At 34.6% G+C, this 17,187-nt stretch overlaps 1 protein-coding gene across 2 annotated transcripts in view; it reads left to right on the forward strand.

The window, feature by feature from the left end:
• Positions 1–17,187, forward strand: part of LOC133531464 (U4/U6 small nuclear ribonucleoprotein Prp3) — a 52,319-nt gene that overhangs the window by 13,882 nt on the left and 21,250 nt on the right. For both annotated transcript variants that reach the window (XM_061869703.1, XM_061869704.1), the window contains 2 exons: positions 221–348; positions 2,559–2,737. In XM_061869703.1, coding sequence (XP_061725687.1) covers positions 221–348; positions 2,559–2,737 — 307 coding nt within the window. The remainder of the gene's footprint in view (positions 1–220; positions 349–2,558; positions 2,738–17,187) is intronic.

The raw sequence follows: 17,187 nt of genomic DNA on the forward strand, positions 1-17,187 counted from the left end.
ACTATTAGTTGCCTGCGGAAAGCAAAGTACAGTCAGCGAAGAAAGCTTGTACCAAAAATGTTTTTTTTTTTGTTGCAAATAACTTATTTCTTCTAACAAATTATTTAACCTTTTGAATGCCTCGCCTATCGTCGTCATCGTCTCGATACCCAGCTGTAGCCGCGCGTGTCAGTTGACGTCTGTGAAGGTCAAAAAGTTAATATATTTCCTTACGTTTCAGGCCCAACTAGAGAAGCTTCAGAACGAGATATCCCAAATCGCGCGCAAGACGGGCATCTCATCGGCCACCAAACTAGCGCTCCTCGCGTCCGATAAGACGGACAGCGACTCCGTGCCGGACATAGAATGGTAACGTACTAGGGTAGATATACACATTTCTCTATAGTATGGTTTGCAAACCATACTATAGAGAAATATGTAGGCTTCGAGTACTCATTCCATATACAGGGTGATTCCTGGGTCGTGATCCAGAACCACTTTTTCTGAATCTATAAATGATTTATATTATCATACGGTAGTATTTGGTTGAAAGATAATTAGTTTAATTTTTATTATTTTTCAAGTAAAATTAATCTTATATGAAGTAATCATGGTCACCCTATGACTTTTGACATACGCTGTATGGAAAGCGACAAGACGTCACATTGAGTAGGGTGACCAAACTGTACGCAAACATGTTTTTTTCTACTTGTCATCTGAAAAATAATCATAATTATTCTCTTGCTCCACGACCCCGAAATCACCCTGTATAGATACAAAGACAGAATGATTCCGTTCCCAACGTATAATGGTAAACGCACTATAATTTGTTTTTTAGCATTAGAAAACGGCTAAATTTTTTTTGACTATTGAATAAACTTAATCAATAAGTCACAACAAATATGTAACAATTATAAAACATATGATCATTTAATTTACATTCATTTTGTTTCATAAGTAACACTTACTATTTTTTTTAGCGATTTCATTAAAATTACATCGATTTTTCTAATGCTAAAAAAAAACTAAGCATTATCATAGATAAAGCTATACCATAGAGGAATAAGTAGTCTTCGAGTGCTCACTCCATAGATACAGATTAGTAGGCAAATCTGGCAATCGTTTGGTAATAGTAGTTTATGGACTGCTACATAATGAAAGGCATTAAAACACAAGTGTGGGCTTAAGAAACGAACGAAGTGAGTGCCTAGTTATGTAGAGTTACATACCTACACTATTTTATCTACACACATATTATAAACTTTCTACTATATATTCATTAACCCAAATTACAGCCAACGTTGGGGCATCGTTGCTCTTTCGGCGGAACTCGCGGATATGTGGCGGCGTCTCCGAAATAATTTTATCGCTTATTTTGCACGAAACTATTCATATAGTTGCTTTAAAAACAACAAAATAAATTCATTGTATACTTAAAACTAATTAAAAGATAAACTGTACGTCAAATGGCGGTAAATGAAAACTTTTTTCACGCATATCACTTATATCATTTGTAGTTTTTTTTTATTCAGAGACAAACTAGAGTCGGGGGCCTATTTCCGTATCATTCGATACAAACTCACATGCGAAATTTATCAAAATCGTATGCAATTGATATTTCATGTCGAACAAAAAGGCAACTCGACTGATATTATACTCTGTATCTTTAGGTATTTAAATAAAAGTAAACAAACAGTTGGTACATTTTCGGGTAGTTATAACATTTATTGGCTAACAAACCAAATACAAAACCGCCTGGATCTGTCACTGAACGACCTGACTTTAACCTACATTATATGATCATGTGATGTTCTCATCTACCCTCAACTGGCTTAAGGAGCCATTTGAGGGTAGATTTTGTTTACTTTTATTTAAATACCTAAAGATACAGAGTATAGAATAGAGGTCCAATCGAATTCGTTTTTTTCAGAGATTTTCGAAATTTGAATGTCATGACCAAATCCATTTTTATGTAGTAAACAAGCAAAAAAACCGGACAAGTGCGAGTCGGACTCGCCCACCGAGGGTTCCGTACTTTTTAGTATTTGTTGTTATAGCGGCAACAAAAATACATCATCTGTGAAAATTTCAACTGTCTAGCTATCACGGTTCATAAGATACAGCCTGGTGACAGATGGATGGACGGACGGTCAGCGGAGTCTTAGTAATAGGGTTCGTTTTACCCTTTGGGTACGGAACCCTAATTACATCATTTTCACAGATAAGAAATTTGCTGTAACAAAACAGTTTATCGTAATGTTGGCTATTATTTACGAATTTTGAAGGCATCATAAAGAGTTGTTTATCCTGATATGTGTGTAGATAATAGTACAATTACGATACAAGTGCGAAAAGTAGAAAATTCGAAACGAGTGGCGATAAATTAAAACGACCGAAGGGAGTGTTTTAAATCGACACGAGTTGCGAATTACCTATTCGCACATGTATCGTACAACGTTTTACAGTACATATGGCCCTTTAAATGTTCGACACAGCAACGTAATATGCTAATTTTCGCACTAGTGCGGTAAAGTAGCACCATATGTACTGTAAAGTTAATTATAGTCTTTTTTTGACAGGTGGGACAGCGTGATCCTCATGACGCCGGAAGAAAGAGAGGCGCAATGTGCGACGAGTGCAGAACAGAGCCAGCACAGGGTGACGGAGTGCAATACTGGGGAAGACGACATCGTGAGGAACCTGAACGTGCAGGCTGTCACTAATCTTGTGGAGCACCCGCAGAGGCTTCGGCCGCCAAGTAAGTGTTATTTACACTCCCGGCGAAAAGTATACAAACAAGCTTATGTTTTATTAGAAAAGTGTGATTTATTAAGCATTAGAAACAAAATGGTAGATATAATAATAATAATTCAGCCTATATACGACGTCCCACTGCTGGGCACAGGCCTCCTCTCATGCGCGAGAGGGCTCGGGCTATAGTCCCCACGCTAGCCCAATTGCGCAATGGGGACTTCACATACACCTTTGAATTTCTTCGCAGATGTATGCAGGTTTCCTCACGATGTTTTCCTTCACCGAAAAGCTAGTGGTGAATATCAAATGATATTTCGTACATAACTTCCGAAAAACTCATTGGTACGAGCCAGGATTTGAACCCGCGACCTCCGGATTGAAAGTCGGACGTCATATCCACTCGGTCACCACCGCTTTTTATAATAGTAGAACATTTTAAAAGTAAATGACTCAAGTTGTGGCTATGATATCTGCCAGTTCAACATTTTTCAAAGCAATTATAAGGGTATAATTATGTTACTTTTTCCTAATTTATGTTTTTATTTTTTTGGTCAATTTTTAAGGATGTTTTGATATTTAGTATTTTTAACCTTTCGTGGTTGCTTAATGTAAATTTTAGGTTACAATTATAAAACAAAGACAGAAACATGAGATATTAAAGAAAAAAACCTTGTTTCCATATTTTTCGCCTTGGGTGTAAGTTCCATTAGAAGTATTAGAACAAATTAAATTATTTTCAGAAAATATTTTGATTTGTTTTTATTTCAAATAGAAATACTACTATATAAATTATAAACTAAAATAAATGTCATATACGAAGAAAAAGTGACCAAGGCCTCCAGTGCCCCAGGCTGGAATCGAACCAGCGTCCTCTGCTATCGCGGCAGGTGCCTGAGCCACTCGGCCACCGGGGTCACAGCAGCACTCAGCAACCTTCGTTGCCTAAACACGAAACTCGACTAAAAGCTCTCTATTATATCACGATTGTATAATAGTACATTACGATACAAGTGCGAAAAATAGGAAATTCGAAACGAGTGGCGATAAATTAAAACACGACCGAAGGGAGTGTTTTAAATCGACACTAGTTGCGAATTACCTATTTGCACATGTATCGTCAACGTTTTACAGTACATATGGTGCTACTTTACCGCACTAGTGCGCAAATTAGCATATTACGTTACTGTGTCAAACATTTAAAGGGCCATATGTACTGTAAAACGTTGTACGATACATGTGCGAATAGGTAATTCGCAACTCGTGTCGATTTCAAACACTCCCTTCGGTCGTGTTTTAATTTATCGCCACTCGTTTCGAATTTCCTATTTTTCGCACTTGTATCGTAATGTACTATTACAGTACATATGGCCCTTTAAATGTTCGACACAGTAACGTAATATGATAATTTTCGCACTAGTGCGGTAAAGTAGCACCATATGTACTGTAAAATACTATTATCTACTCCAGTACTCTTGTGAGAATTAGAATTAGAAATGTTTATTTGCCAGAATACGTTACAATTAGGTCTTAATCATAGACAGCGCACTTCACTCCGTCAATAACGCCTAGGTTCTTAGCTACTCTAGCGCTGCTCTGGAGAGATTTGGAACTATTATTTATAGCTGACAGCTGGACACTTTTGCAACAATTCTGCCTAAGGAGTTTCTGTTCCTTGCCTCTACCTTCCATACACTTGGATCTTATATTAGTCTGATTTTAGAAATTCATATGGCATCTAGTTTAATACGCGTTTTATTGGCCCAAGCGTTAGCAAAGGCCGCCGTTTCAGCTTAGCCAAAAAATATTTCGTATGTACGGATGTTCATGTTGTTTCGTATGCTCATCTGCAGGTCACAATTTCCAAGCAATCCTCGTGAAATTTTGTGAGCAGGTTCGATAATTATATATATATATAAATATATTTTTGTCTATTTAGTTTCAAGAATTTTTTCTAAGTTACTCGCGAGGTCTACGGCTCACAGAACCACTAGTTTTATTCAGTAGGCTTAGCACAGGAGTGCCGGGACGGTGTCTCGCCCTTGTGAGAGACTTCCCTTTTTTTTACCTTTCGAACGCCAAGAACACCTAAATCCTATATCATAATTCCGTAATTCGTATAGGAGGTGTAAATTTAAAAAATATTTTTAAAAGGATTCTTGGTAAGGATTGTAAGAAAAATATAGGTATGGCGGTTTATACACCGTGTTTTTATCGAATTTCGTTAACTTCGGGGTATCGGTAAGTACGTTTAAGGAAACTAAATGGCATAGTTAATTTTCAAAAAAAAAATTTTTTTTTTGTTTTTTTTTACTATTTTTATTTTTATAAAAAGTAACTAAATGTTGCATATAGCGTTGTTGTAACACGGGCATTACATTTAACTCAACCAAACAATTGAAAACTGTGACATATCAATGTCATTTCGAACGTCGATCGTCCGAGATAGCACTTACGTTTAGTAGCAAATGTATGAACTCGCACTAAACACTAATCAATAAGTAAACAGGCCCTAAGGCAAGTGTACACGCTCGTAAGGGCCTTATAAGATAAAAATTAATGATTGATTATCTCCGAAATGGAGTTAATTAGAATATCGGTGTCTTTGAGAAAGTTACTTAATTTAAGCTCAGGAATGCACCCTCGAAATTAACGCAAATCAAAAAAAATACGGCGTATAATGCTAAAAGTCACAGACGATGTTTGAAATGAGACGGGCCTAGGCTAAACAATATTCACAAGTTATTAAAAAAGTGCAGCTTGAAAATACACATTCATTTAAAATATGAACCATATGTATGACCAGATTGTATCGTGTATAGTCTACTAAAAATTCATTAGTTGCACAAAATTTGTAAATTATAATTATACGTGTATCTGGAGCATTGCTTTATATGCGTGTGTGACGTGGACACTGACACAACAGGACCGAGGGCAATTGGAGGCCTTGGAAATGTGGTGTTGGCGGAGGATGCTAAGGAAAGCTAAAGTAAAATGTATTTTTTTAATTATTATTATTTTTATCTGCGTTTACAATAGCTCAAAATTTTGTATATGGAATGTTTTTTTTTTTTTTAATGTTTTATTTACTATTATTATTATTATTCGATTTTTATATACACGAGACATATTATGATGAAATGTTTTAATAGGTATTAGATATTTAGTTAAATTTAATATTGTGTGCCCTAACAGGATGTCATGGATTGACTAAATTAATTGTAACACCTTATTATGTAACTATGTTCATGACTGCAATAAATAAATGAAATGAAATGAAAAGGATTAGCTGGACAGGAAGGAAGACGAACGAAGAGGTCCTGAGCATGGCAGGAGTGGAGAGATGCCTGTTAGACCCAGTAGCTAACAGAAGGGGCAAGATGGATGGCCACCTGATACGGCACGACAGATTCTTTCTAAACATCCTGGAGGGCAAGATTGAGGGGAAAAGACGCAGAGGAAGGCCCAGGCTCACATATCTCAGCCAAATAAAAGATAAAGTTTCTGTCGTGTCGTACGAGGAAGGTAAAAAGCTCGCCCAGCAAAGAAAAGCGTGGCGATTACTCCACCGACAAGAGCATAGCTCTCAAATATTGATAATAATTATACTAACTCCTGCAGTCATAGAATTATAAAAAATAGCCACAACCTATAGTCTGTATCTTTAGGTATTTAAAAAAAAGGTAAACAAAATCTACCCTCAAATGGCTCCTTAAGGCAGTTGAGGGTAGATGAGAACATTACATGATCAAATAATGTAGGTTTAAAGTCAGGTCGTTCGGTGACAGATCCAGGCGGTTTTGTATTTGGTTGGTTAACCAATAAATATTAAAACTACCCGAAAATGTACAAATTGTTTGTTTACTTTTTTTTTTAATAACTAAAGATACAGACTATAATACAGAACTATGAAATTGAAGTCGGTTAATAAATACACATTTCTGATCATCATTTATTGTATCGTTTAGTTCAATTAGGTATTTGTTAAAAAGATTTGAAGACGGCGCCTTTTTTCCAAGCTGTCAAAACATATTCTGAAGTGGGATATCCCTGGAGCAAGCGTCCATAGGCTATGTTATTCTCTTACTATCACTCAGGTATAAAATTTTATTTTTCTTTTCATAGCATCTTGGCAATACTTTGGCAAATCCTGATTCCTAAGAACCCGTTTCATCTGTCATACGATTTTCGCGTAAAACATTGATCTATGCATTGTTTTCTTACATTTTTCACCCGGTTATTATGTATTCCCGCTTAAGATGCCTTTTTGGCCTGGGTCCTTCAGAATCTATGCTGGTTTTTCTGTGTCAAGGACAGCTTGACTATTATTAAAAAACGCCAAAGTCAACTTTCATTGGGTATACTCTTTCCTATTCTATTTTCTTAACACATTGAGTACCGGGAACCCGCTCGGCGGGTTTTCTGTTCGTAGTCGCTTTCCTCTACAAAGCGGGAAAACGCTGGGATCGGCTACGAGCGTAGCGCTACGAAAACGTTGGTAGCGAATGTGTCAATATGTTATTGTATATATATTTTTTCTTTATTTTGCACCACCCGTTAACTTCGCTTCGTTCGCCATCTATTTGAAGGTTGTCTGGAAAAGATCGCTGTTTAGCGATAAGTCCGCCTGTTGTTACCTACCAATGTGTATATTTTCTCAATTCCTGTATCTGTTTTTTTATGTAATGTACAATAAATGTTATTATTATTATTATAATATTCCAAGATGTAATCCAAACACAAACACGTCTCCTGTGAATGCAGATTTTCGTATTTTTCAGTATTACTGTGTGAATTTTTGTTTTGTAAAATTTGTACGTTTTAGTAAATTCGTCGTTTTTGTCTGTCACGTTCAATCGCGTGGTGTTAAAAAGAGACACGTGTTAACGTGGATAAAACCATCCATAATACGCTTGTAGGTCGCAATAGAAATCCAAGAGCGTTCATGTTTCTTAATTTATCTCTTTCACTCATAGAATGTATAAAAATATTCGATCTCTGAATCTTGGTGTCTCATTATTTTATATTATGTCTTATTTATCTTTAATATAGGTATTCTTGCGTATAGTTAATTTTTAATATATTTTATACTAATTTTATTCTGGAACCTCACTTTCCTTATAACACTTTAACCCCACTCTTACTCTTCCCTTAGGACATTGAGATAAACCAAATACGACAGCAGCTTCTGTGCCAGTTGTAACATCAGTATTCCTATAACTTCTTATTATTGGCTTCATAATTTTATTATAATCATGGATATTATTGCGTGCATAATTTTGATTATTAATATCATAATCCTTTGCATAACTGTCTAGATTCAAAGGTGGCTTCAGAATATCAGTTATTGTTATTTCATTTCTATTATTTTGCTTATAATTTTTGATTGTATCTGTTTCTCCCGTACCTCGTTCTCCTAAGACACACGCACCACAAATTACTATTATTATTATACGAAACATTTCACTTTGTTAATTCTTCACGTATTCTTGGTATAATGTTTGTTAATAAGTGTGTACTTGTAGAAGAATGGCTTGATAATAACTGCTATTTTCATGCTTATGATTTCATCTGTTGACCCACGCTCACCCTGCTTATCTGCATATTAAAATATATAAAAGATAAAAATGTGGCTCGTTCAGGAGGGTCGGAAGGTCTGATGTGCCTATAGTGGCTACGTGCGAAGTGCATGGTGGGGGTAAATAATGCGATCGCAGCGCAGGCGGGGGTAAAAATAGGCACTAACAAAGGTAAACGTCTTTAACGTTTCGTACAAGTAATATAGCTCGAAATGAAACTTTAATTTCCGGTAACTCCTGAGATATCATTTAAATTATATAGTGTAATAAGTAAAGTATTTAATTTGATAATTTTTAACGTTTTTGAATGATTCACGGTTGGTAAAAACAATATAAAAGATAATCACGGTTTATATCCCGGTCGATTTAAGTGTTGCTAATTTTTAAAACTATCCGTTGCTTACGTTGTGTCCTTTCCACCATACATTGTGTCGTTATTTATATCTCAAAAGGATTGGGCTGCATTTTTGATTATAGACCTTAGCCAGCGTGATGTTTTCCGACTTCATTAACACACATCGTCATATTTCAAACAATTTGCACAAAACCTAAACCTTCCTCAAGAATCACTCTATTGATAGGTGAAACCGTATGAAAATCCGTCAAGTAGTTTTTGAGTTTGATAGTTGTTTTATAATATAAGATGTAGCGATTTGGCGTTTTCCACTAGATTTGCGGATACTGGATGGCGTGATAGTCGTGTACGTAGCTAAGTAATACAATCAATGTGAGCCAAGTGCCACTATAAATGCCATATTGACATTTATAATTACACTTCTACTCTTTACCACAGGCGCCACAGCAGTCTGTAAAGTGTTATGATGGTCCGACTCTAGTCAATACAGACTATTAGCTGAGAGCGGCGAAACTACTATAGTTAGTTTGCTATACTGTTCTTATAGTATATTACCAGGCGTCTGGCACTGTTAATCGGTGGAGGTCAGAGTGACAGGCCAGTAAAATTTTCAGTTGGATTAATTTAATGCCATTTACTTCAAAAATATCTATTGAAAGGAAGTTATTTTGAAGCGAGTTTCAGTTCTATCCATTTAATTCAACGCTTAGTCCTCTGGTCGAATTAACTCAACTTCCGTTCAATAGATGGCGCTAAACATTGTAGGAACGTGTCTCCTTCTCGTTTATTCGTCCAACGTATCAACGTTGGTTTTCATGATTTATTCGTTCATCAGGTGTACACTGAATAAATACTAACATGCCAATAAGTATTACATGTATTTTATTAAAAGAATTATAATAATTCACAAATCAATTCTAAATTTATTAAAAACTAATGCCTTGCCGCCACCTTCCTATCAAGTATGACAATACATTCTTAGGGCTTCTTTCTATATATAATATTGCCTGCCCTCATGGCAAATCATCGTCCACACAGTTAAATGACAATGCGTAAGCCACCTATGATGAGTTAAAAGCGATGCTGTTAGTACTCCTGTATATAACAATCATCAGGATATCCACACGTCTTCCAATTGATCCTTACTTTGCCTTTAGGACATTTTGACAACACGCCTCCCAATATTGTGCTTATATCAACTTTTGTTGAAGTCTCAGTTTCGGCGTTTCTATAATGTCTTGTTCTTGCCTTTATATTTTCATGATTATTGCGTGTATAATTTTCATTATTAGCTTCAGAATTTGAATCATAAATGTTATATCTGGTATTATTATTTAAATATTTAGGTTTATCGTTACTAGAATCAGATCTGTGGTCATCTATTTCGTAAATACTAACGTCTCTTCTTTTACGATCCAAGTATTTCCTTAGAATTTGTATTATTGACATCGTTATTATTATTTGGCTGATATTTGTCAATTACGTCAAGTTTTCATAACTATGCTCTCCTGGCACACATGTAACACAAAATAGCACTGCTACTAATAACTTCATCTTTTATTTTGAATTTTCAGTCTTCTTTAAACTTTCCGTTTATTTTTCAAAAAGCGTCTCAGTACTCTCCTTTATTTATCAATATCACTACATATTTCACTTCTTCAAATCAAAACTTTATATTTTTCTTTGTCTACAGAGTGTCAATCACTTTAAGTATTTACCTATATCTGTTATGTATAGAACATTAATTTTATTCCACGGGTATAACTCACACTTTAAAACTGTAGCTTAAACTTTTACTACAGCATTTGTTTAAACTTATCGGATGATGTCTGAACTATTTAATACAGAATCTCTCGAAACATAAGTCACTTTAGCGGCTGTCATACTCTTTCATGTCTTTTTCATCAACTCCTTTATGTATTTTAATGCCCAAAACGAGTATAAATGGGTAGATAATATAGTAATAACAAGTGTACATTTGCTAACGATTGCATCGAGATTGTTTTATCGACTTAAGAAAACAAAATATTTCCTATATTTCTTACCAAACATCTGCCAGCTAACCAGTGAAGTTATATGACCTCCACGTTTTTTATAATAACATCACATCACAACATATCAGAGATCAAAATGACTGGTTCACTCTTGGAAGATTTAACAACTGGAGTGGCCTTTAAGAGCTTACCCCTCTGTCGAAAACCTCGGCCAATGGTCATATGTATTGTATGGACCGACGTTTATCTGACATGGCTATTTGTGCGTTACGTACAAATACTCAACATTTGACGTGCCCCTCCCCCGCAAAAATCGGCAGACAAGGCGTCTCCTGTTGTTATATCATAATCATCTTTATTTATAAAACCAATTTATACGTCAGATATACATTTTACATATAGGTACATTATTCAACATTTATATTATTTTAATTAAGTAGGTATACTATGTATTTCTACGTTATTTGTGAGCACAGAACTCTTGGTAGGTGTAGAAGGCGCTCGACAAGCCAGTTTTTTAATCTACGCTTAAAGCTAATTAAATTGGGAGCTTCGGTTATGTTTCTAGGCAGTTTATTGTAAATTGTGGGTCCCATTACATGGGTAAGCTTATTTGATTTTATAAGTTTATCCTCCAAGGGTCCGCTTGAGATCAATTAGCCATTACAATAGCAGGGGAGTGAGGAGAGTTTAGTCTATTTCGCTCTCTATAGCTCCAATATGCACGAATGACAGACAGACTCCTTCGTAACTGACATCAGACACATTCGTACCAAGCCATTAGACGGACCGATTTAAAGTGATTTCTGATTGTTAATACTTGTCCCATACGGCGAGGTTAAGTACACTATACTATACACTATATTAATTTAAAAAACACATTATTATGTACTTACATAACATTAAATGATTGTATGTAATAAGTTCCTAACAACTACCTAACATATTTAATAGCGTTAATAATTATTTACAACATAATATTGTACAGAAACAGTAGATTAAAATAAAATGAATACAAAAATAAAAAGGTTAAGTTATATTAGAAACAAGCTCGTACGAGATAAAGTGCTTTGTGAATTCATTAACTGGTTCTGGTTCTGGCCAGTGTAAAGATAATATAATTACGCAGATGATTTGTGCAGAAAACCGGCTGAGTGGGATTCGAACTCAAAATAGATTATGTACTTTTTATGTATAAAAAATGTTTAAAACGATTGGTTCTTATATAAGGGCACCTTGAATTCATTATTTTATTTTTATTATATGTGGCTATAGTAGCAGTGGAAATATAGATGTGAGCTACCTAGTTACGGTTCATGAGGCTCAGCCCGCTGACAGACAGACAAACAGCGGAGGCGGCGTGGGTACCTGGGCCCCTAAGGATCGTTCGTGTACAGTTACAGTTTATTGTATAAAAATGTTTAATGTTATGTTATTGTAACCTATATACATATACGCATGTCAGATGCTCTTAAACTTGGTAACATATTACTCAGGTGCCTCTTCTGGCCAATAACACCTCAAACCCACCCTTACTTTGCCTTTGGGGCATTTCTTTATTCCGCCCAATATAAAACTTTCAATTGTAGTACTTTCAGGTTCAGCTTTCCTATAATTTCTTATTTTCGGCCTCATTCTAGAGTAACGATTATTGCGTGAATAATTTTCATTATTAACATCAGAATTCGAGTCGTAGGTGTTGTATCCAGCGTTATTATTTACATAATTCAGATTATTTTTACTAGAATCCAATCTTTGATCGTCTATTGCGTAGATAATAGTGTCTCGTTCTTGACGATGTATGAATTTTCCTTGTATGTTTCTCGTAGACTTTTCATTATTAAGTTTCTCTTTATTGTTTGGCTCTCCTAGCGCATTTATTATACACATTAGTAACACCGCGACGAATAACATTTTCTTTTACTTCGCTTTCTTCGTGTCTTCTTTAAACTTAATTAAAAATTCCGTATCTTTTCAATTCTTCGATTTTCGCTTTTACTATGTTTTGATCTTAACTTTTATTAAGTAATTTAATCTCTAACATTTGTCTTTTTTCACTGGTTATAGGTATTTTTAACTCAAGTCAAAGTTAAAAATAGTTCTTGCGTTACTTCAATAAAAGTCCATGTTTATTTTATTAAAATCTTCACTGATAATGCAACAATTTAAATATACTTTCTTGTAAGATAATTGTCAATCACTTTTAGTCTTTTTATATATAGTTATAGCACTTATTTTAGTCTATACGTACACTTCAGTTGTAACAAAAGTTATGTCCGTATTTGAAGCACTTTTGTTTTCACAATTTTTAATAACTTATGCCACTATGTATATATATAATAAACACACATTAATTATTAAATTATTATCAATACTACGATATAAATATAAATAGTATCACAACCACAAGTGTGCTTGCTAACGAATATACTATAAATGGCACATAAATAGATAAGCCGGTTGTAATATATTCAGAATCTTAAAATATGTTATCGATCGCATATTGATCTTATTTCGCTCGCACTTACATGCTGAGAGAGGGACGGTAAACTTAATATCTAGTCAATATCATATTTTTTAAATCTGAACTCATTCGAAGTATTCTCAAGGGTAGATGAGCCGTTTCAGAGCATATTTACTAACCAATATTAATTGATCTCATGATCCATAACAAATGTACAGTAAAAATATGTAATATCGACCCGGAAAAAGTGCCAAAAATATGTACACACTGCCATAATGTATTTTGACACCGGTCTGGCCTAGTGGGTAGTGACCCTGTCTGTAAAGCCAAAGGGTATCAGGATTTGAACCCGGGACCATCAGCTTCGTAGGCAGGGTCACTACCCACTAGGCCAAACCGGTCGTCAAATATCCTATAGTTATTTATTTATTATAATGCATCGGAAATAAAGTCGTGTATACATATTTATGACACTTTGTCCGTGTCGATATTTAATACCTGTACTTTACAATTGTACATATCACGCATAAAATGGATCTCTGGTTTATAATTAAGTATATGAACACTGTTAGTCTAAGAAGTATGTAACTAAATAAGAGCTATGATTTTATGTATTTGCTATGAATACTGAGTCTAAGTAACAATAGACTTTACATCATTGAGGCAAAATGATTAGCGATTTAAAGAACGGGTTCTGATCCATCATTGACCATATTTCAACCTTATTTCAAAGATATAAGGTTCAAAATTAGTGCTGTTAGTATTAGTAAATGCCTAGTAACGTATGAAACTGGTTATCGTCCCGGCCGATACGTCGTAAATAATTCAGTTTTATGTTATTTTAGTCTGGTTCTGGTTAGTCTGGTGGGTTCGAATTCCGATAAGGGCATGTATTTATTAAACTTTATTGGACAATAAAAATATGTACAAATGGCGGACTTAATGCCTTAAGGCATTCTCTATAGTTTCTATTTTTCTCCGTGAGCTTCTACGGATTATCGTCTTATCTATTGTTTAAAAACCGCAAAGGCGCGTGCCACTATGAAATAAAACCGGCCAAGAGCATGTCGGGCCATGCTCAGAGTAGGGTTCCGTAGTTAGTCTTCCGTCACAATAAGCTAAACTGGAGCTTAAAGTATGGTAGATTGTTAACCAAGGTATGAACTGTGAGTGTACGTCTTTTTACTATGAAGGGGAAACTCGAAAACAGCTAAACTGATCATATCCGCTATAGTTTTCATTTAATGTCTTTCCTAAGCTCTACTTCTAAGATTTTTTTCATATTTTTTGGACCTATGGTTCAAAAGTTAGAGGGGGGGGGACACCATTTTTTTTTTCTTTTGGGACAATTACTCCGAATATATTCACTTTATCAAGAAATGTTTGTTGAAGACCCCTATTAGTTTTGAAAGACCTTTCCAACGATATCCCACACTGTAAGGTTGAAGCAACAAAAAAAATGTTCACCCCCACTTTACGTGTAGGGGAGGTACCCTAAAAAAATTAAATTTTTAAATTTTATTGTACGACTTTGTCGGCTTTATTGATTTATATATCCATGCCAAATTTCAGCTTTCTAACACTAACGACCACGGAGCAAAGCCTCGGACAGACAGACAGACAGACAGACAGACAGACAGACAGACGGACATGGCGAAACTAGTAAGGGTTCCTAGTTGACTACGGAACCCTAAAAATGGTCAGGCCGCATAGGTAGCGTTTATTGAATGAGTAGTAATTGAGCACGGAATAAGATTCATTATGAACTAATACAGAATTCTAACAGAATAGCTGTCTGATCTCTATTGGTGCGTCTAAGGTAGGCGACTAAACGCTCTCAAACCAGCTTAACTTGTGACACTGTGATCCGAAACAAAGATACGTATTCGAAGACCTCGCTTGCACTGGTAATGCGAGCGCACGGCTAGCTAGCGCCAAGGAAGCAATGTTATGTTTCTCGAAGAGCAGGTAAAAAACAGGGCCGGATTTTCACACAAATATATTTGGGTGGTTTTTCGTTCTTTAATTTAAAGAGATAAAACATAACACTATTTAAATAGTAGGTACACATCTAACAGAATGGGTTTGTGTAATTACAATAATAACGAGATATACTCATTTTTATAATCAACTGTTTAAACAGTTGTTTGCTAATTTTAAACTTTAAACAGGCTAATTTTAAATAAACAATAAAACAATGGTAAAATAGTAGGAGAAGTACCACGAAATGGCCTCATCTCAGCATGTTGCTGGCGACTTCCAGCGCTGATCTTCCGATGAGACCATCCGGTGAAACGATCACGATAGGTAACTAAAATAATCAACAAAATTAATATAAAAAATATAAAAGACAAAGATAGTAAGTAAAATTATACTTGTGGCAGGAGATCCCGCTCTTCCTACAATGGTTACATACATAGTAACCGAAAACCTAACTAACTAAACTAAATTTAAGCTAAGATGTGTGCGTGTGTGTATGTGTGTGAGAGTTTCTGTGTGTGTGTGTGTGTGTGTGTGTGTGTGTGTTTATATCTGTATGGGTATGAATTCATATATGTATATTTATTTACTTGATCATGAATATGAATATATGTTTATTGTTTTTGTAAAAGTGCTTCTGTTTCCTCAAAGTCTAATTGTTTTATCCATTCAACTATGGCTTTCTTACAATTATATAATTGCAAAGAAGAGAAGAGACATTTATCTGAAACGTGTTTGACCCTCATTCAGTTTACATTGACTTGTGTGTTTTTTTCACTCTAAATCCTCTTCCTTCATACACCTCCTGCCTATTTTCACCATTCCAACGGGACACTTATTACCAAACCCAAATATGTAACTTTCTAAAATTGTAATAGTTGATGTTTCGGTTGGTACTTCGGTCATATTAATTATGTTACCATTATTACGATTTTTGGGAGGAATTTTCTGGATATTTGATACAATATTTTGATTATTATTGTTATTGTAATAATTATTGCTATTATTTTTTGCGTTATTAGCAGTATTAGTGTTTCTATTTGGATAAGATAGCTGGATATTATTGTTATAATGCTCGTTTCTATTTGGAATATTATAAAAGCCATTGTTTTGATTATAATTATTATAATTGCCGGTATTTGGATTATTGTTATAGTAGCCATTATTATTTGGATAATTATTGGTATTATAGCCATTACTTGGATTATAATTATTAATGCCAGAATTTAAATTATTGTTGTTATAATAACCGTTATTAGTATTAGAATTGAAATTGCTATTCTTTACATTGTAAAACGGGTCAAAATTTGTAGTCTGTTTATTATAAGAATAATGATCGCTCCTTTTAACTATTGGGCTGGCAGTTTTATCATAAATATAATTAGTTGCATACGGATTCAAAAAAATTCTATCATGAGTATAATTTGCTACAATTTGTGGATTTCCATTAGTATATGGCATATTTAATTGATCAAAATTATATTTAGCTGATTCCCTTTTCATTCTTTCGATTCGATGATTTTTCAACATGTTTATAATATGTTCCCTATCATGTGTATCGCCGATAGCAGTTCCCACGTCTCGTTTAACTCTTATTTGGAAATCTGGATCATCGTCTATCTTTATGTTATAATTATTCTTTTTGGCAAATAAATTTATTATTCCTACAAGCAAATACACTGGTATTGTGTACATTTTGAATATATATTATGTCTTTTGAAAGTAGTGTTATTCTTTTTTCGTTGTTGGGCCTTCTTTGTTAGATCTTCCACTTCTACGCCTAATAATCTACTAAGTAGATGGCTTTCCAGTGACACGATTTTTCTGTTGTTAATATTGCATATAACTTCTGTTAAAGTAATTTCTTCGTTACTAATTGCAGGTTGACTGTTCAGATAACTATGCTGTTGTTTCCTCAGTATCAGAAATGTTTATAGTTACTTTCCTTTTTTCTTAGTCAACACCTGAGCAATTTTAAGCCATTCCCTATTTTCTGGTACTTTTGATTTTTCGCCTCTTTTCTTTCTCGTTAATCTTTTGTTGTCTTTTTCTAGTTGTTATCGTCGTTCTATCAACTATTCGACT

The sequence above is a fragment of the Cydia pomonella genome, chromosome 25 (assembly GCF_033807575.1).
Source record: "Cydia pomonella isolate Wapato2018A chromosome 25, ilCydPomo1, whole genome shotgun sequence".
Lineage (NCBI taxonomy): Eukaryota > Metazoa > Arthropoda > Insecta > Lepidoptera > Tortricidae > Cydia > Cydia pomonella.